Here is a 21,859-nt window from a genome sequence, read left to right as displayed (position 1 = left end):
TATCAATGATCTTGCCAATGTCAACTACTGTCAATTTAGGAAACACATTTTTCGTTTCCAATAATATGGGGCAAGAATCGTTGATAATAATCTTCAGTTAAATGCACCCATGTAAGCTGATTTAATTCGGTTATCCACTTTTTATTTGACATTAAGGCTTCTGTGAATCATTGAAGGCATGGATACTTTTCAGAGGAAACATATGAACATCACAATTACTCACCTGTACAAAAGAAATCCCTGAGATGTAAACATAGTACTATCAAGGCACTCCCAGTCCGACACTTTATGGCCAAAGGCCGTAAATGTCCAGCCAGACATGGTTTTCTCCGAATTGGTAATATTTCCCTTTGTACTATCCCGCCAAACTGAGTTCTTAAACACGTCAGGTAGTTCACACACAGTGCTAGTGGAGGGACTTTCCCCTAGGAATACAAATATGTCTACCTCTGAGAGACTTCATTCATATGTTAGCGTTATGGAAGCAAACATTTTCAACAAATAGTTAAGACATTCTACAAAACAAAACGCTTCGTTCACAATGAAATAATACTTGCAATAAGATGTTAAAAACCAGGAATATTAGCAATTTAGTTTGTATATAGACATTGAAATGTTGTTCATATTCCTAAATATTGATACAATGATATTAATTGACATTACAAAAATACAAACTTGTTGAAGAGACGATCATAACTCAGATTTATGCCAGCCTTTATGTACAAACTGTCCAGATAAAACAATGAAAAATGATTAGTGTTTTGAAAAGAGCGTGTCTCAGTTTATCTTTTTAATTATTAGTTTCATTTGTATACAACTTGCAGAATTGGGAAGCCGCTGTATCACTTACTGCAGGTATCTGAAAAAGAAGAAAATGCAGTTCATGACTTAGTCGTCCCAACATCATTCAATAGTAATTTATAATAAATCATGCTTAACTGATTTATTGAATAGGAAAATATATATATAGAGCATTGTCTGTGACATGATATTAATGATTTGACACTCCAATTTGTGCAAGAAAAGTGTAAGAAGTAAGACTATGAACATTGGTGACAAGGCAGATATGATGTGTGAATATGATAAAACCATTTCACACCGTATGCGGTCATGGTCACTTTGGCTCCAATATCCGATCCATTGTGATTCTGCGCAAAAGAGGTTGGAGTCTGTCCCTCGGTGCAGTTCCTCGGAACCATCGTTGCAAAGCTGCCGTTACTTGAAATAGCCTTTATAGGAAATAGTACACATCATTAATATGACAAGTTAAGTGGCTGGAACAAGTTAACTTTAAGATAATCCCTGAAAATGTACTAATAAAGTAATTGACGTGCCGTTTCAGGTTTGAAAAGAAAATATTTTTCAGGTGGTTGATTTACTATCGTTAAGAAACTAACGGACACAAATTAGTCTATTAGATCTCAGCAAGAAAACAGTTTAAAATACGCAAAATACACATATTTGATTCGTGTAATATGTAAATACTTACAAAACAAGAAAATTGGTATGTGTTGACATTATCGACGTTGCTGTCATTATTGTACACTACAAGATAGGTGTACGTTTTCCTCACAGCTACTACACACCATACATGTCCACTCCCTGAAATATTTATTACAAAATATATATCTGCTCCTAAAAAACTTATGAAAATCAATTAAGACAACAATGCTTCTCAATACCAAGAACAAATCTACAATGCAAGTTTTAATAACTTATTATATGTTTATTAAACTTTAGAAACTCTTATTAAATCATTCATCTTTTTGGTCGTATCATACTCCTTACATGTTTTGGTAACATTACTATTGATAAAGTTTATCATTCAAGTTCAACAGATCAAAGGTATAATATTTAAATTGGAATTTCATAATATGTTAACTAATTTTGCATTTTTAACAATTGGTTTCATTCCTTTAAAATAGTTTTATGAGAACAAAATCTTCCTGTTCGTCATGGGTAACGTGTCTTTTTTATAAAATGCGTAGATAAATGAAGGAATTGTATTGTACACAAGATATAAAAGTCTTTTGCATAGTATTTAGCAATTCATTTTATCTGCATCTGCATAACTATAGATATATATCCGATTGACAAATGGAAGCACACGTGTGATTCTTAACCATAGCAAGTTGTCCCTGACACTTACTTGAAAAGGCCATCATTTGTGAACAAAGTGAGTAGTTGAATGTCATCGTCTTGTTATCTATACAGACGTTCCACATGGCATGGGATCCTGCACAGGCTTGAGTTCCATCTGCCCCGATGTACTTATAGTCAAACATACCACGGATTGGATCCGGACAATCTTGTTTGGCGGACTCCTCAAAACCTGTACATACGAACTTATATGTCAATTATGCGAGGTTTTGTGCTGCTTTAATCTTAGGATATGTACAGTTCACAAGTACATGAGGACCTCTTTCATTCAAACTAATTTAGAATGACGCACATTCGATATAAATTATAAAATCAAATGTTTAGATTCGACTTTATTCATCTGCATTTTTGGTCATCCAGTGAAAATGTTTTCCTTTTATATGCCAGTTTATGGAGAGAGAGAAAGAGAGAGATACAGAGAGAGAGATAGAGAGAGAGAGAGAGAGAGAGAAAGAGAGAGAGAAGAAGAAGAAGTACCTGATTTAATAAGAACATGGAATTGTTCTGCAGGCTCTATATTGCTGGTCTGGCAAATAGTTTCAATATCCAGGGAGTCATTGCTTGATATATGGATCCTTTCCCCACCGACATAATCATTTTCTCCTTTAAAAGAAATATTGTCGTTTCAGTAGACTGATGAACTAATTTCGTGCAATGTTTTCCTTAGACCATTTATCATCTATAAGCTCTAAATGTGCGCTAGTTTTGAGCGGTTTCCCTCTCATTCATTCGCTAAAAGAACAAAGAACCTTTTCAAAAAGACACACATAGCGACACATTCGATGTTCATTCCAAGTGGATACAAATAAGATGGACTATTTTTAACATGTGACACATATGCATCACAGACATAAACCACATATATGAATGTGTTCGTAGGAATCAAAATACATGTATAACGAAGAAACACCAAACGAAAATCACTAAACTCAAAATCGTACAATTGTTAATGGTCAAGACTAAATAATTAAAACGATCTTTCAAACTGACCAGGTACATTGCTATTATCTTTACATCAATAATTATACCCGATTTCAAAAACGCGTTGAAAACTAAAGGAGTAGTTAATTACACAACACGATATCCTATGATCAGACACATATGCATTGGTGTGAATATAGACATAATGTATATCCAATACATCCCATGCAAGATCTGAATGAAACATTTTTCTGACAAAGATAAAACATCAAGATGACTTCCTGCTCATAACAATTAAAACTTACCATGGACCATGTAATAATAATAGGACACGTCCGTTATCTTAGTCAGTTTCATACACATGTAAGCGTAGTAGGGAACATTTCCACTTATTGAGTCCTCTGACCTGTACAGAAAGGAAGATTTATTCAGCATTAGCTATACAAAAATAATATTAACTTCTCTCCAAATTATGTTCCATAAGAACAACTTTAGATTTTCGTGGTATTCTAGGATGAAGGGTTTAAAACGGTTGTCGATGTTGGTACAAGCGTAACCTGATGAGAACTTCAAATATCTTACTGACAACATAGTTTCTTTAACAATATACGTAGCATTTCAGGAGCAATTGCACTGAACTAAATGTGGATAAACAATACTAAAGCTATTGGAGTATTAGAGAAAAAATAAACTTACTTAAAAAGGAGATAACCCTGTGTATCGAACATGTAGGATTTCCAGCACTTCCAGTTACTGACGTTGTGTCCCTGAGCCCTCATTGTCCAGCCTCGCATTTCGTTATTGGTAAATGTGATGTCACCCTTGGTACTGTCCCTCCACAGGCTGTTGCTAAATACCGCTGGTAAATCACATGTAGCATCAGACCCAATAGTCGATGCTGTGCAAAAGGAATATTACGAAATTTAGTAGACATTCATAACGTATTAATTCCAATTACAATCCTTCATCGTTTAGGAAAACAAGTACTGAACGTTTGTGGTTTTTTTTTCTCTGATATTGATGATGTAAATATATAAATATTTACTACATAAAATAGCAGCTTCCATATGCTTTGACATCTTTAAGATTGTTCGATCATAACGACTTAATGTCGTCCTTCGACCATTATAATTTGTTCCCCAATTTTAGGCCTAAAAACGATTCAAGATGGTAATTATTTTTAAGGAAATAGCCAATAAAATAAATTACTTACCGCAGGTGACTGCAAAATTAAAAACAAAAACATATTATAAATAAATGCACCTCAATGTAAGCTAATGCTACATTAATGCTGGTATCATCGATGAAGATTAAATTACAGAATGTGCCATGCTTATTACCGTACAAAAAAACTGATAGCACAACAAACCCGACTGCTGTGTCTGTATATATATATATATATATATATATATATATATATATATATATATATATATACATATATATATCTTTATATATATATATATATATATATATATATATATATATATATATATATATATATATATATATATATATATATAAGGACACTATAATCCCATTCCCTTTTTGAGCATGCGAAACATAGCTCACTTTATCTTATCACACGAGAAGCGACTGCACAAATTCTTTTACCGAAGTGAAGCTTATTGACATCAGATATTACAAGGCGCCGGTAATTGAGATATGCAAACTTATATGTTGTACAAACATTTCTGGAATTATACTAAACAGTTCTTAACAGTGCTTTGGACAAAATTAGAGATGTATATGTTATAACGTGTGTCTTTCAGAGCATGTTACAAAAATAATAAATATCATATAGTTCTATGTATTCCTGACTCCATGCAAAATATAAAGAAATATAATTTGTAGAAAACAAAAATTATTAATATGTACAGTGAAATTCGTCAGCATTATGCGTAAATATTAATTACAACTTTTCGGCAAAGAAATGTATTTTGCATGGAAATGAAACATCCGCAACATGCTCGAAGTGAGATTATCCAGTGGGGATTTGAATAATGAGTAAGCAGATGAGACTAGCAGTACGGCCATCAGTCACATGGTACTAAATCGTGTTTCGAAAGACATTAATGTCTTCGTAGATGCATCATTGTTTAACCGATAAATATGCAGATGGAAATGAGCAAAATGATTTGAATATAAATAGCGTATTACCATTTGCCGTCATCGTTACTTTCGCGCCGATTTCTGTACCGTTGTGAAGTATCGCAAACATGTATGGTGTTTGATTCTCAGAGCAGTTTCCAGGAGACATTGATGCCGCAGTGCCATTAGACGAAATAGCCTGGAAGAATACGTTGTTGAAAAGGTTTCTGGCTTTATTGTCATTTTAACTATAATCAAAGAATCAGATCGAAACATTTCCTTGCATCAATCTAACATGCTAACAGGAAAGGAATGGAAATACATTTTCCTATAATAAGAAATACGCAAATAATAAACTCATTCAATTAATGACGTCTAGGACCTTTATAGGCATTCAAAAATTAAGTAGGTTAAATGTATGCTAACATAATATGATGGACGATAGGATAGAGATTTAAACAAATTTACTAACAGAAATATATCGACTACCAGAAGACAGGAACAATAAGAAAAGCAGTTCAGAATTCGTCTAAAGTAGTTCCGTTTGCACTTACAACAAACATATCTATTCTGAACTACAACAACAAACACTTTGCCTCTGATTAACACATAACATTGCTATTATCAGTCAAATACAGCATACTGAGAACTTACTTACCATGCATGTAAACCTGTAAGTATTTATGTTGTCTACGGTGGCATCATTGTTGTACACCATGACGTAAGTATGTGCATTCGTGATTGACGCAACACATGATACCGACCCATTATCTGAAAGAAATAAAATTGAGTTCCCACAATAGAATGCATCATTGCATTTTCGTGTATGTGAAATATGTAAACAATTTTGGAAAATGGTTTCGCTTTCTTTAAGCTGTCATCTCGTTTGAATATTATTGTTCTTGCTGTCATCATGTTTCATATTTAATTCTATGTTACCTAACGTTTCTCATAGGATGGAAGGAAACAGCTCTGAGAGCATGAAATTATATAAGAATCACTGCAATAAATATTTATTTAAATAATATTTCAGAGGCTGGTGTTCGTTGGGTTCTAACAAAAGTCACTCCTTGTCCCTTACATGAGTAGGCCATTATTGTTGAACATTTGGTGTAATCGAAGGTCATGGTCTTGTTGTCGGTACATACATCCCATCTGTCATGCGACATAGCACATGACGTTTTTCCATCGGGTGCCTGGTGAACGTAATCGAAGATACCCCTAATTGGATTCGGACATGTTTGTTTAGCCTCTGACAGATGCCCTGCAATTCAAAAGGAAGTTGCAAACAAAGGATCGAGACTTTCAAAATCACCCATCACAGTTCTGGTATCTTTTCAGACAGATATCTGTATAGAAAATATAACAGGACGTATGAGCGTCTAATACCAGGATAACGAAACTGCAATTAACCTATTCATCCAGGCATGTTTCATTTCACCTCTAACAGATGGCCATTAGTTACAAAGGATAGGAGGTATAAGAACTCTACTTAAATGTTACTTCGGCTGCTTAGAACAGGAAAATACATCACCTGTAAGTTAGAGGTATAAATAAATCGAACCTGTTAATGTAATGTATTATATCACTTTGTGTGATGCATAATAGAAACAATATCTTAAATTGCTCTTTTAAATATGTTACTTGAACAATCCATATGGCATGTAGATTTGCACATTCTTTTTAAATACTATAAAAAAACAAAATCAATTCAGTAGATGACTAATGCTAGATGTGGAAACTGATATTACCGGACTTGACGATGACGTGGAACTGTTCAGGAGGTTCTATATTTCTTTCATTACATACAGCAGATACATTTTCAAGTGAAGCATTTTCTGTCACCAACACTCTTTCCTGGCCTGTTTGGGCTGTTTGGGCTGCAGTTACATAATACATATATGCGATAGATGGCAGAAGATAATCTAGTTTCTAACTTTAATTTTCCACATAAACGTAACTTATATTTAGAAGAAATAATTTTGGCTATATTTTCATCTAAGCAAAAATAAGAAGACACAAGTTCTAAATAACATGAAAAGTTACTAATTTAGAAGACTGTTCTATGTAGGTGAAAATCCAAACAAAATACGAAAGTGTCTGAACGTGCCAACAATATTTACACCCAGTGTAATAAACAACAAAAGTGGTAACTTCCTTATTTCGTTGGTGCAGATAGTACCATTGATCCTTCGATCGTTTGTGAGACATTGCCATTTAAACATTATTGAAGTCCTTGTCAACCAGCAAACACTGAAATCTATTTGGTACGTGTCTTATCCCTAGTAATATTACCAACAGTCCCTGAGTTGTGTGGAACAATTTGTATCTCTTAAAGTGGAACTGTTGATCAATTTAATTCAATCACATACAAGCCATAGAGACACCATGCGTCCCGACAAAAACTGGTACAGTAATGGAGAAATCGTACGTTCAGATGACGTGTAGTTTATGAAATTCGTTGAACAATACTATATTCGCTGCAAGCAGCTCATGCCCAATACTACTATTGGACTCTTTTCATAAATTTCAAATCCAATGTCCACTCATTGTTTATTATGCTGGTTTGGAATATTATTTTCTTTTCATTTGCTTTTGTGCAAGGGCTAATCAAGTAGTTAGAGAAATATCTAATTCGTCCTTAGAACGGATGTCTTTTAAGAACGTCTTTCGTTTTGCTGTTTAAATAAGTACAGGTTTCTTCATTTCCAAAGATCACATTCATTCTTTTTGCTACTTAATCATCGAATGACACATCATTTATTAAATACACATTACACGTCTTCCATGACATCATTAAGTTTAAGAAATATATCAAAAAAAAAAAAGAATCATATTTAGAAATACCTAATATTGATTATGCAAAAAACGGAACTTACCATTCAGTAGATAATATAAATACGAGTAGTTAGTTATCTTTGTGAGTTTCATACAGAGATAAGCGTATGAAGGAACCGTGCCGCTGATAGAATCAGAGAGTCTGAAACAAAACATAATTGTGAATCTCGACATGAGAAATCTGCTGATCAATACTGAACAGAAATGTAGTTTGGAAATAATAGTACAAGTATTTGGACTCACCACTGTCTATTCCTAGAGATCGTGTTCATTGTATTGGTATATACTAATATCTAATTTAGGGATGATTATTAGTGGAATGAGGAATTATTGAATTGTTTATAAACTAGATATTTGTATGTAGTAATGTAGTTATAGAGGCAAGTAATCGAAATCACGAACACATTTACATTACTGTGCATATTGATTTTCTATATATATACTCTAAATATTTATTCACCACATTTCCTACAACTATGAGGTACTGAGAACAATTATGGTACCACAACGACGACAAAGAAATTTCCGTTGAATAAATATATAAACAATAAATTGTCAGATATAAATGACAACGTAATTCATTTGGAATGTTGAAAGACTGATATGCATACATATATGCAAAAGGCAAATAAGTTCGATTCCCAAATACCTGAACAAGAGATAGCCAGTTGTGTTGAAGTCACTACTGTCAAAGCATTTCCAGTTGGATACAGAATGCCCGAATGCCGTTATGGACCATCCTGACATTATATTCATGCTAAAGTTTATCTCCCCCTTGGTACTATCTATCCATGTCGAGTTTATGAACACGTTGTCGAATTGGCAGCTGGCACCCAACGATGATGCTGCAGGAACATGAAACAAATGTATACGTCAACAAAAATAAGAAGATAAATACGCAATGCTTCTGAAGGACGATTGGTTATGAACTTGTCAGAGAAAATCTATCCCTGTATCAGGGATGCATTACAAATAATATTGCAAGAAATATATTGAAAGCATATAATGTGTTAGAACGTGCTGATAAAATAATAATATTTATTTATTTTGTATAAGCAAAGATTAATTTTTCTAATCGGTATACTATTTTCTTCTATTATAGATATATTATCAAATAGACTAAGAAGGACATTTATTCACCAGTGTTGATAATACTATATACTATGTGAATAATGAGTTCTTCTGAAGATAGTGTTGAATGTTTACTGACGTCAAGGATAATTGTGAAGAATGTGGAGATTAACATATAAATGCGAAGATCACAAGTGTTAACCACTTACCACAACTCGCTGTAAAAGACAGAAAGAGAAACAAAAGTAAAATGTATTTATTCCACGATTAAAGAGATCGCAGTATATAAAAAGAAACTCTGATTGATTCGTTGATTAGAAATACTCTTCTAGAACTGATCACCGATATATAGTACTATTTTGTTCGGGCGTTATGAAATGTAATAAGAGATGAAAATGAGACGGTTTAGCATACCGACTGCCCCACATATCTAACAACATCCATACATTCGGCAAGCTTTAAATATCTTTACGATATTTGTTTTTATATTCCAGGTTAGGTTCATTTCTGTGTGATTAAATCTTCTTGCCTCAACCTCAATTTCTTTTACTAAACATATTTTTAATTTAACGGATGATTTCGGTCTATGCAACGAATATGGGAAAGAAATTATATTTGCTTCCAAGCAAACCTTGGCTTAATAAATATTACATCGAAGTTGGATACTACTCCAGCTTTGATCAGCGATACTCAATTTTTGAAATTAAAATGTCATTTGCCAGGCTTTAAAGTTGATGTGCCCAGCCTACGTAATGAAAAATATACTTCTCGAAAAAAATCATGATGATTTCTTATTTGAAGTAAATAATGCATGATTGTGATTGTTTATATGTTCTTCTGGGGCTTTTGTTTATTTTTCCTGAAAGATTAATTTTCATGAACTGGGGATAGCAGAATTCGGTAAATACAATACTGACCTTTTATAGACATACTAAGTTTAGCCCCGATTGAAGTTCCATTATGGCTTTTCACGAATTCATTGGGTGTCTGTCCCTCAGTGCAGTTGTTTGGTACCATAGAGGCATACTTCCCATCTGATGATATTGCCTGAAGGTTCAAATACATTGATATTTGCTTCTAGATATTTGCAGAAAACGAATTCCATTTTTGAATACACGCTTAAATGTATTTGCGTTTAATTGAATATAATGATATTTCGACATTCAAAATATTATTCAACACCAAAGAATATCAATTAATAAAAACTGTAATACATCACAACGTTCATTGTAACCAGATATTCGAAACCTCTTATCTTAGAGAGATTAGTCTGTCAATACATATGTATAACGTAGGCTTAGATTTGTCTCCAGCAAAGCATAACTGGGCCGGTAGAATGCATTATTCTGTATTTGTACACAACCTAGATACAATCATAATTGAAGGTGTATACATACAAAGCATGAAAATCTGTAAGTGTTGATATTGTCCACATCTGGATCGGAATTGTACACCATCACGTATGCGTGGGTGCGAACTATAGATGCTACGCAAAACACAGAGCCGCTTGCTGAAATAACGTATAGAAAATAAGCATAAATATTTGCGGATTCTTGAAATTTTAAACCGAAGTTTTTTATGAAACTTTAATGATGGAGGGCTAAATGCCTCGGCAAAATATTTGTTTTGCTTGTGATTTTAAAGGCGAGCTTAATATCGTTCAGTATTTCAGGCGTGAAGAATATTTAGTCCATTATTTATAAGAAATAGAATGCAGAATATAGAAGAAGAATGGTTGAGAACTATTACTTCTTGAAGTTCAATTTAATTTAACTATACCCTATTATGTGAAACATCTGACACAAAAATTCAACAGATGTGTTTCATAAATGACCAGCTAGTCTGTAATTGCTAAATTTTGGTCTCGATTAATCAAGTAGTTTTTAAGTAGAAACATTTCATTTGACTCACCAGAATAGGCCATGACTTGATTGCAGGTAGTGTAATTAAAGTTCATGGTTTTGTTATCGTTGCATACTTTCCACTCGTCATTACTGGTCTGACATTTGATACTTCCGTCAGATCCATAATATATGTAATCATAATTTCCTCTGATGGCATCTGGACAATTCTGTTTTACATCGGATTCAAACCCTGGTAGAAGTACAAGTTATAAGTTATAAAAGACATCCAAACTACCTGATAATACCTAGTTGCAAATAATGTATTCATTTACTAAGAATGAAGAAGAAAGATACTTGAGTAAAATGGCCTACCTTTGGGATCCTTAGGACAAAGTTTCTTACTGTTGCGGTTAACGTTTCGAAATAGTACGTGACTGTACAAGCATTACAACATTACGTTATTATTGCCAAGTGAAAGAGAAATTAAACAAATATGCATAGCATCGGACAATATATCTTAATCTTGCACCCTGTTGTAATATGCTTCTATTCATAACACATTTCCCAAAAGAAAACCAAGCAAACACGTTAAAGATCTCACGTACCTGATTTGATAAGAACATGGAATTGTTCCATTGGCTCTATGTTGTTCAGATTGCAAAGAGTTGTAGCATTCGCTATAGGGGTACTTGTCGACAAGTAAACTCTCTCTTGACCGACTAAAGGTTCTTGTGCTAAAGGCAAAAGAAATATGTGACATTACACACATACCAGTACAATGTAATATTATAATTGACACTTATATCAGACATATATTCGTGTTAATTATTGTGATGCCGTATATTTTTCATCAGGGAACAAGCAGGCATAAATATTACTGACAGCTGTAAGAATTATCTTTTTGGAAAACAGCAGAGCACATAGACAATACTGGGAGACTAACATTGATTTCTGACACACGAACTACTATAATTTTATCTTGTACGAATGATTTAGATCCCAGCAAAGATGTGATCCCCGCTCTTTTTAACTTACCATGCAGGAGATAATACATGTAAGACTTGGCACTCATTCTTGTAAATTTCATGCATAGGTAGCCATAGTATTGGACAGGTCCGCTTATTGTCTCCATAAGTCTGCAAACACAATCCATATTTAATGTAAATGAAAACAAAAGATAGTTGCTGCGAAGCCTTTAACTCTCGTCACCAATAGCAATTATATTAATCAATCACATTCGTATGTATTTTTGTAATATTTATTCGTGGAAAGATATTACTAATTGTTTCTTTATACGATACCATAAAATACTGGATTTTCTAATACAAATAATCTTGTTAATTCACTGTAGTGCCCGTCAATAGATATCACAACATTAAGATCAAGAAAACTTGGATTTATTTAAAGACGCCTCCAGTGCCTAGTGGCAAGTATGGTATTTCTGCATGAAATCGACCTAAGGTTAAATCCAACAATCAGGAATTCCTTTATTTTCTTCATTGTTCCTTTCAGTATATGTTTTCCCTTGAGTTAGAAAAGAGAATTAAGTTTCAACGTATAATTCTGTGCGAATGTACACATAAACAAATCTGGACATAACAGGTAAACCACTGACATTATCTTGAGGTTACGTCATGCTACTTCAGTCTGTTATACATATTACCAGCCAATAGGTTCTAGAATAAAAGGCTAATTTTGTTGCTCCGAGTGAATAAAGAATTGACGTTTACTCGTGGAGTTTACAAAGTCGATGAATCTACCCGAGTCACTCAGAACAAAGCAATATCTTCTATTTTCATATAACCCGATCATCTTAAGTATTCGTATTATTTCTCTCGGTGATAAGAATCATTGTATCATTCTGCAAAAATGTAAAAGAGTTTCAATGTTTTGGATCGTCTGAGTCACCAACATCGCGTCAAGATTGCATACCAAAAACGCCTTTTGTTTCTAGATGCAATGTTTCGTGAAACGATTATTATATAAGAATACTTGACAGCCCAATAACACTAAAATGTTTTTATCAATGATCTTGCCAATGTCAACTACTGTCAATTTAGGAAACACATTTTTCGTTTCCAATAATATGGGGCAAGAATCGTTGATAATAATCTTCAGTTAAATGCACCCATGTAAGCTGATTTAATTCGGTTATCCACTTTTTATTTGACATTAAGGCTTCTGTGAATCATTGAAGGCATGGATACTTTTCAGAGGAAACATATGAACATCACAATTACTCACCTGTACAAAAGAAATCCCTGAGATGTAAACATAGTACTATCAAGGCACTCCCAGTCCGACACTTTATGGCCAAAGGCCGTAAATGTCCAGCCAGACATGGTTTTCTCCGAATTGGTAATATTTCCCTTTGTACTATCCCGCCAAACTGAGTTCTTAAACACGTCAGGTAGTTCACACACAGTGCTAGTGGAGGGACTTTCCCCTAGGAATACAAATATGTCTACCTCTGAGAGACTTCATTCATATGTTAGCGTTATGGAAGCAAACATTTTCAACAAATAGTTAAGACATTCTACAAAACAAAACGCTTCGTTCACAATGAAATAATACTTGCAATAAGATGTTAAAAACCAGGAATATTAGCAATTTAGTTTGTATATAGACATTGAAATGTTGTTCATATTCCTAAATATTGATACAATGATATTAATTGACATTACAAAAATACAAACTTGTTGAAGAGACGATCATAACTCAGATTTATGCCAGCCTTTATGTACAAACTGTCCAGATAAAACAATGAAAAATGATTAGTGTTTTGAAAAGAGCGTGTCTCAGTTTATCTTTTTAATTATTAGTTTCATTTGTATACAACTTGCAGAATTGGGAAGCCGCTGTATCACTTACTGCAGGTATCTGAAAAAGAAGAAAATGCAGTTCATGACTTAGTCGTCCCAACATCATTCAATAGTAATTTATAATAAATCATGCTTAACTGATTTATTGAATAGGAAAATATATATATAGAGCATTGTCTGTGACATGATATTAATGATTTGACACTCCAATTTGTGCAAGAAAAGTGTAAGAAGTAAGACTATGAACATTGGTGACAAGGCAGATATGATGTGTGAATATGATAAAACCATTTCACACCGTATGCGGTCATGGTCACTTTGGCTCCAATATCCGATCCATTGTGATTCTGCGCAAAAGAGGTTGGAGTCTGTCCCTCGGTGCAGTTCCTCGGAACCATCGTTGCAAAGCTGCCGTTACTTGAAATAGCCTTTATAGGAAATAGTACACATCATTAATATGACAAGTTAAGTGGCTGGAACAAGTTAACTTTAAGATAATCCCTGAAAATGTACTAATAAAGTAATTGACGTGCCGTTTCAGGTTTGAAAAGAAAATATTTTTCAGGTGGTTGATTTACTATCGTTAAGAAACTAACGGACACTAATTAGTCTATTAGATCTCAGCAAGAAAACAGTTTAAAATACGCAAAATACACATATTTGATTCGTGTAATATGTAAATACTTACAAAACAAGAAAATTGGTATGTGTTGACATTATCGACGTTGCTGTCATTATTGTACACTACAAGATAGGTGTACGTTTTCCTCACAGCTACTACACACCATACATGTCCACTCCCTGAAATATTTATTACAAAATATATATCTGCTCCTAAAAAACTTATGAAAATCAATTAAGACAACAATGCTTCTCAATACCAAGAACAAATCTACAATGCAAGTTTTAATAACTTATTATATGTTTATTAAACTTTAGAAACTCTTATTAAATCATTCATCTTTTTGGTCGTATCATACTCCTTACATGTTTTGGTAACATTACTATTGATAAAGTTTATCATTCAAGTTCAACAGATCAAAGGTATAATATTTAAATTGGAATTTCATAATATGTTAACTAATTTTGCATTTTTAACAATTGGTTTCATTCCTTTAAAATAGTTTTATGAGAACAAAATCTTCCTGTTCGTCATGGGTAACGTGTCTTTTTTATAAAATGCGTAGATAAATGAAGGAATTGTATTGTACACAAGATATAAAAGTCTTTTGCATAGTATTTAGCAATTCATTTTATCTGCATCTGCATAACTATAGATATATATCCGATTGACAAATGGAAGCACACGTGTGATTCTTAACCATAGCAAGTTGTCCCTGACACTTACTTGAAAAGGCCATCATTTGTGAACAAAGTGAGTAGTTGAATGTCATCGTCTTGTTATCTATACAGACGTTCCACATGGCATGGGATCCTGCACAGGCTTGAGTTCCATCTGCCCCGATGTACTTATAGTCAAACATACCACGGATTGGATCCGGACAATCTTGTTTGGCGGACTCCTCAAAACCTGTACATACGAACTTATATGTCAATTATGCGAGGTTTTGTGCTGCTTTAAGCTTAGGATATGTACAGTTCACAAGTACATGAGGACCTCTTTCATTCAAACTAATTTAGAATGACGCACATTCGATATAAATTATAAATCAAATGTTTAGATTCGACTTTATTCATCTGCACTTTTGGTCATCCAGTGAAAATGTTTTCCTTTTATATGCCAGTTTATGGAGAGAGAGAAAGAGAGAGATACAGAGAGAGAGATAGAGAGAGAGAGAGAGAGAGAGAGAGAGAGAGAGAGAGAGAGAGAGAAAGAGAGAGAGAAGAAGAAGAAGTACCTGATTTAATAAGAACATGGAATTGTTCTGCAGGCTCTATATTGCTGGTCTGGCAAATAGTTTCAATATCCAGGGAGTCATTGCTTGATATATGGATCCTTTCCCCACCGACATAATCATTTTCTCCTTTAAAAGAAATATTGTCGTTTCAGTAGACTGATGAACTAATTTCGTGCAATGTTTTCCTTAGACCATTTATCATCTATAAGCTCTAAATGTGCGCTAGTTTTGCGCGGTTTCCCTCTCATTCATTCGCTAAAAGAACAAAGAACCTTTTCAAAAAGACACACATAGCGACACATTCGATGTTCATTCCAAGTGGATACAAATAAGATGGACTATTTTTAACATGTGACACATATGCATCACAGACATAAACCACATATATGAATGTGTTCGTAGGAATCAAAATACATGTATAACGAAGAAACACCAAACGAAAATCACTAAACTCAAAATCGTACAATTGTTAATGGTCAAGACTAAATAATTAAAACGATCTTTCAAACTGACCAGGTACATTGCTATTATCTTTACATCAATAATTATACCCGATTTCAAAAACGCGTTGAAAACTAAAGGAGTAGTTAATTACACAACACGATATCCTATGATCAGACACATATGCATTGGTGTGAATATAGACATAATGTATATCCAATACATCCCATGCAAGATCTGAATGAAACATTTTTCTGACAAAGATAAAACATCAAGATGACTTCCTGCTCATAACAATTAAAACTTACCATGGACCATGTAATAATAATAGGACACGTCCGTTATCTTAGTCAGTTTCATACACATGTAAGCGTAGTAGGGAACATTTCCACTTATTGAGTCCTCTGACCTGTACAGAAAGGAAGATTTATTCAGCATTAGCTATACAAAAATAATATTAACTTCTCTCCAAATTATGTTCCATAAGAACAACTTTAGATTTTCGTGGTATTCTAGGATGAAGGGTTTAAAACGGTTGTCGATGTTGGTACAAGCGTAACCTGATGAGAACTTCAAATATCTTACTGACAACATAGTTTCTTTAACAATATACGTAGCATTTCAGGAGCAATTGCACTGAACTAAATGTGGATAAACAATACTAAAGCTATTGGAGTATTAGAGAAAAAATAAACTTACTTAAAAAGGAGATAACCCTGTGTATCGAACATGTAGGATTTCCAGCACTTCCAGTTACTGACGTTGTGTCCCTGAGCCCTCATTGTCCAGCCTCGCATTTCGTTATTGGTAAATGTGATGTCACCCTTGGTACTGTCCCTCCACAGGCTGTTGCTAAATACCGCTGGTAAATCACATGTAGCATCAGACCCAATAGTCGATGCTGTGCAAAAGGAATATTACGAAATTTAGTAGACATTCATAACGTATTAATTCCAATTACAATCCTTCATCGTTTAGGAAAACAAGTACTGAACGTTTGTGGTTTTTTTTTCTCTGATATTGATGATGTAAATATATAAATATTTACTACATAAAATAGCAGCTTCCATATGCTTTGACATCTTTAAGATTGTTCGATCATAACGACTTAATGTCGTCCTTCGACCATTATAATTTGTTCCCCAATTTTAGGCCTAAAAACGATTCAAGATGGTAATTATTTTTAAGGAAATAGCCAATAAAATAAATTACTTACCGCAGGTGACTGCAAAATTAAAAACAAAAACATATTATAAATAAATGCACCTCAATGTAAGCTAATGCTACATTAATGCTGGTATCATCGATGAAGATTAAATTACAGAATGTGCCATGCTTATTACCGTACAAAAAAACTGATAGCACAACAAACCCGACTGCTGTGTCTGTATATATATATATATATATATATATATATATATATATATATATATATATATATATATATATATATATACATATATATATCTTTATATATATATATATATATATATATATATATATATATATATATATATATATATATATATATATATATATATATATATATATATATAAGGACACTATAATCCCATTCCCTTTTTGAGCATGCGAAACATAGCTCACTTTATCTTATCACACGAGAAGCGACTGCACAAATTCTTTTACCGAAGTGAAGCTTATTGACATCAGATATTACAAGGCGCCGGTAATTGAGATATGCAAACTTATATGTTGTACAAACATTTCTGGAATTATACTAAACAGTTCTTAACAGTGCTTTGGACAAAATTAGAGATGTATATGTTATAACGTGTGTCTTTCAGAGCATGTTACAAAAATAATAAATATCATATAGTTCTATGTATTCCTGACTCCATGCAAAATATAAAGAAATATAATTTGTAGAAAGCAAAAATTATTAATATGTACAGTGAAATTCGTCAGCATTATGCGTAAATATTAATTACAACTTTTCGGCAAAGAAATGTATTTTGCATGGAAATGAAACATCCGCAACATGCTCGAAGTGAGATTATCCAGTGGGGATTTGAATAATGAGTAAGCAGATGAGACTAGCAGTACGGCCATCAGTCACATGGTACTAAATCGTGTTTCGAAAGACATTAATGTCTTCGTAGATGCATCATTGTTTAACCGATAAATATGCAGATGGAAATGAGCAAAATGATTTGAATATAAATAGCGTATTACCATTTGCCGTCATCGTTACTTTCGCGCCGATTTCTGTACCGTTGTGAAGTATCGCAAACATGTATGGTGTTTGATTCTCAGAGCAGTTTCCAGGAGACATTGATGCCGCAGTGCCATTAGACGAAATAGCCTGGAAGAATACGTTGTTGAAAAGGTTTCTGGCTTTATTGTCATTTTAACTATAATCAAAGAATCAGATCGAAACATTTCCTTGCATCAATCTAACATGCTAACAGGAAAGGAATGGAAATACATTTTCCTATAATAAGAAATACGCAAATAATAAACTCATTCAATTAATGACGTCTAGGACCTTTATAGGCATTCAAAAATTAAGTAGGTTAAATGTATGCTAACATAATATGATGGACGATAGGATAGAGATTTAAACAAATTTACTAACAGAAATATATCGACTACCAGAAGACAGGAACAATAAGAAAAGCAGTTCAGAATTCGTCTAAAGTAGTTCCGTTTGCACTTACAACAAACATATCTATTCTGAACTACAACAACAAACACTTTGCCTCTGATTAACACATAACATTGCTATTATCAGTCAAATACAGCATACTGAGAACTTACTTACCATGCATGTAAACCTGTAAGTATTTATGTTGTCTACGGTGGCATCATTGTTGTACACCATGACGTAAGTATGTGCATTCGTGATTGACGCAACACATGATACCGACCCATTATCTGAAAGAAATAAAATTGAGTTCCCACAATAGAATGCATCATTGCATTTTCGTGTATGTGAAATATGTAAACAATTTTGGAAAATGGTTTCGCTTTCTTTAAGCTGTCATCTCGTTTGAATATTATTGTTCTTGCTGTCATCATGTTTCATATTTAATTCTATGTTACCTAACGTTTCTCATAGGATGGAAGGAAACAGCTCTGAGAGCATGAAATTATATAAGAATCACTGCAATAAATATTTATTTAAATAATATTTCAGAGGCTGGTGTTCGTTGGGTTCTAACAAAAGTCACTCCTTGTCCCTTACATGAGTAGGCCATTATTGTTGAACATTTGGTGTAATCGAAGGTCATGGTCTTGTTGTCGGTACATACATCCCATCTGTCATGCGACATAGCACATGACGTTTTTCCATCGGGTGCCTGGTGAACGTAATCGAAGATACCCCTAATTGGATTCGGACATGTTTGTTTAGCCTCTGACAGATGCCCTGCAATTCAAAAGGAAGTTGCAAACAAAGGATCGAGACTTTCAAAATCACCCATCACAGTTCTGGTATCTTTTCAGACAGATATCTGTATAGAAAATATAACAGGACGTATGAGCGTCTAATACCAGGATAACGAAACTGCAATTAACCTATTCATCCAGGCATGTTTCATTTCACCTCTAACAGATGGCCATTAGTTACAAAGGATAGGAGGTATAAGAACTCTACTTAAATGTTACTTCGGCTGCTTAGAACAGGAAAATACATCACCTGTAAGTTAGAGGTATAAATAAATCGAACCTGTTAATGTAATGTATTATATCACTTTGTGTGATGCATAATAGAAACAATATCTTAAATTGCTCTTTTAAATATGTTACTTGAACAATCCATATGGCATGTAGATTTGCACATTCTTTTTAAATACTATAAAAAAACAAAATCAATTCAGTAGATGACTAATGCTAGATGTGGAAACTGATATTACCGGACTTGACGATGACGTGGAACTGTTCAGGAGGTTCTATATTTCTTTCATTACATACAGCAGATACATTTTCAAGTGAAGCATTTTCTGTCACCAACACTCTTTCCTGGCCTGTTTGGGCTGTTTGGGCTGCAGTTACATAATACATATATGCGATAGATGGCAGAAGATAATCTAGTTTCTAACTTTAATTTTCCACATAAACGTAACTTATATTTAGAAGAAATAATTTTGGCTATATTTTCATCTAAGCAAAAATAAGAAGACACAAGTTCTAAATAACATGAAAAGTTACTAATTTAGAAGACTGTTCTATGTAGGTGAAAATCCAAACAAAATACGAAAGTGTCTGAACGTGCCAACAATATTTACACCCAGTGTAATAAACAACAAAAGTGGTAACTTCCTTATTTCGTTGGTGCAGATAGTACCATTGATCCTTCGATCGTTTGTGAGACATTGCCATTTAAACATTATTGAAGTCCTTGTCAACCAGCAAACACTGAAATCTATTTGGTACGTGTCTTATCCCTAGTAATATTACCAACAGTCCCTGAGTTGTGTGGAACAATTTGTATCTCTTAAAGTGGAACTGTTGATCAATTTAATTCAATCACATACAAGCCATAGAGACACCATGCGTCCCGACAAAAACTGGTACAGTAATGGAGAAATCGTACGTTCAGATGACGTGTAGTTTATGAAATTCGTTGAACAATACTATATTCGCTGCAAGCAGCTCATGCCCAATACTACTATTGGACTCTTTTCATAAATTTCAAATCCAATGTCCACTCATTGTTTATTATGCTGGTTTGGAATATTATTTTCTTTTCATTTGCTTTTGTGCAAGGGCTAATCAAGTAGTTAGAGAAATATCTAATTCGTCCTTAGAACGGATGTCTTTTAAGAACGTCTTTCGTTTTGCTGTTTAAATAAGTACAGGTTTCTTCATTTCCAAAGATCACATTCATTCTTTTTGCTACTTAATCATCGAATGACACATCATTTATTAAATACACATTACACGTCTTCCATGACATCATTAAGTTTAAGAAATATATCAAAAAAAAAAAAGAATCATATTTAGAAATACCTAATATTGATTATGCAAAAAACGGAACTTACCATTCAGTAGATAATATAAATACGAGTAGTTAGTTATCTTTGTGAGTTTCATACAGAGATAAGCGTATGAAGGAACCGTGCCGCTGATAGAATCAGAGAGTCTGAAACAAAACATAATTGTGAATCTCGACATGAGAAATCTGCTGATCAATACTGAACAGAAATGTAGTTTGGAAATAATAGTACAAGTATTTGGACTCACCACTGTCTATTCCTAGAGATCGTGTTCATTGTATTGGTATATACTAATATCTAATTTAGGGATGATTATTAGTGGAATGAGGAATTATTGAATTGTTTATAAACTAGATATTTGTATGTAGTAATGTAGTTATAGAGGCAAGTAATCGAAATCACGAACACATTTACATTACTGTGCATATTGATTTTCTATATATATACTCTAAATATTTATTCACCACATTTCCTACAACTATGAGGTACTGAGAACAATTATGGTACCACAACGACGACAAAGAAATTTCCGTTGAATAAATATATAAACAATAAATTGTCAGATATAAATGACAACGTAATTCATTTGGAATGTTGAAAGACTGATATGCATACATATATGCAAAAGGCAAATAAGTTCGATTCCCAAATACCTGAACAAGAGATAGCCAGTTGTGTTGAAGTCACTACTGTCAAAGCATTTCCAGTTGGATACAGAATGCCCGAATGCCGTTATGGACCATCCTGACATTATATTCATGCTAAAGTTTATCTCCCCCTTGGTACTATCTATCCATGTCGAGTTTATGAACACGTTGTCGAATTGGCAGCTGGCACCCAACGATGATGCTGCA

General features: G+C 33.5%; 1 protein-coding gene across 1 annotated transcript in view; it reads right to left on the bottom strand.

The window, feature by feature from the left end:
• The window catches only part of LOC149796993 (uncharacterized), an 88,420-nt gene that overhangs the window by 53,671 nt on the left and 12,890 nt on the right, over positions 1 to 21,859 (bottom strand). Inside the window, exons 17-47 of the mRNA XM_089960683.1 lie at positions 21,659 to 21,854; positions 21,051 to 21,151; positions 19,923 to 20,051; positions 19,253 to 19,435; positions 18,830 to 18,942; positions 18,241 to 18,370; positions 16,747 to 16,948; positions 16,356 to 16,456; positions 15,607 to 15,732; positions 15,096 to 15,278; positions 14,436 to 14,548; positions 14,046 to 14,175; positions 13,170 to 13,371; positions 11,961 to 12,061; positions 11,531 to 11,659; positions 10,993 to 11,175; positions 10,479 to 10,591; positions 9,999 to 10,128; positions 8,660 to 8,855; positions 8,052 to 8,152; positions 6,924 to 7,052; positions 6,254 to 6,436; positions 5,831 to 5,943; positions 5,242 to 5,371; positions 3,778 to 3,979; positions 3,387 to 3,487; positions 2,638 to 2,763; positions 2,150 to 2,332; positions 1,490 to 1,602; positions 1,100 to 1,229; positions 224 to 425 (exon numbers count right to left, since the gene is read on the bottom strand). Coding sequence (XP_089816809.1) covers positions 224 to 425; positions 1,100 to 1,229; positions 1,490 to 1,602; positions 2,150 to 2,332; positions 2,638 to 2,763; positions 3,387 to 3,487; positions 3,778 to 3,979; positions 5,242 to 5,371; positions 5,831 to 5,943; positions 6,254 to 6,436; positions 6,924 to 7,052; positions 8,052 to 8,152; positions 8,660 to 8,855; positions 9,999 to 10,128; positions 10,479 to 10,591; positions 10,993 to 11,175; positions 11,531 to 11,659; positions 11,961 to 12,061; positions 13,170 to 13,371; positions 14,046 to 14,175; positions 14,436 to 14,548; positions 15,096 to 15,278; positions 15,607 to 15,732; positions 16,356 to 16,456; positions 16,747 to 16,948; positions 18,241 to 18,370; positions 18,830 to 18,942; positions 19,253 to 19,435; positions 19,923 to 20,051; positions 21,051 to 21,151; positions 21,659 to 21,854 — 4,474 coding nt within the window. The remainder of the gene's footprint in view (positions 1 to 223; positions 426 to 1,099; positions 1,230 to 1,489; positions 1,603 to 2,149; positions 2,333 to 2,637; positions 2,764 to 3,386; positions 3,488 to 3,777; positions 3,980 to 5,241; positions 5,372 to 5,830; positions 5,944 to 6,253; positions 6,437 to 6,923; positions 7,053 to 8,051; positions 8,153 to 8,659; positions 8,856 to 9,998; positions 10,129 to 10,478; positions 10,592 to 10,992; positions 11,176 to 11,530; positions 11,660 to 11,960; positions 12,062 to 13,169; positions 13,372 to 14,045; positions 14,176 to 14,435; positions 14,549 to 15,095; positions 15,279 to 15,606; positions 15,733 to 16,355; positions 16,457 to 16,746; positions 16,949 to 18,240; positions 18,371 to 18,829; positions 18,943 to 19,252; positions 19,436 to 19,922; positions 20,052 to 21,050; positions 21,152 to 21,658; positions 21,855 to 21,859) is intronic.

This window comes from Sinohyriopsis cumingii, chromosome 6, assembly GCF_028554795.1.
Source record: "Sinohyriopsis cumingii isolate HCF-2022 chromosome 6, ASM2855479v2, whole genome shotgun sequence".
Taxonomy (NCBI): domain Eukaryota; kingdom Metazoa; phylum Mollusca; class Bivalvia; order Unionida; family Unionidae; genus Sinohyriopsis; species Sinohyriopsis cumingii.
The sequence above is the reverse complement of the archived record's forward strand: the minus strand, read 5'-3'. Positions and strand labels throughout refer to the sequence as shown.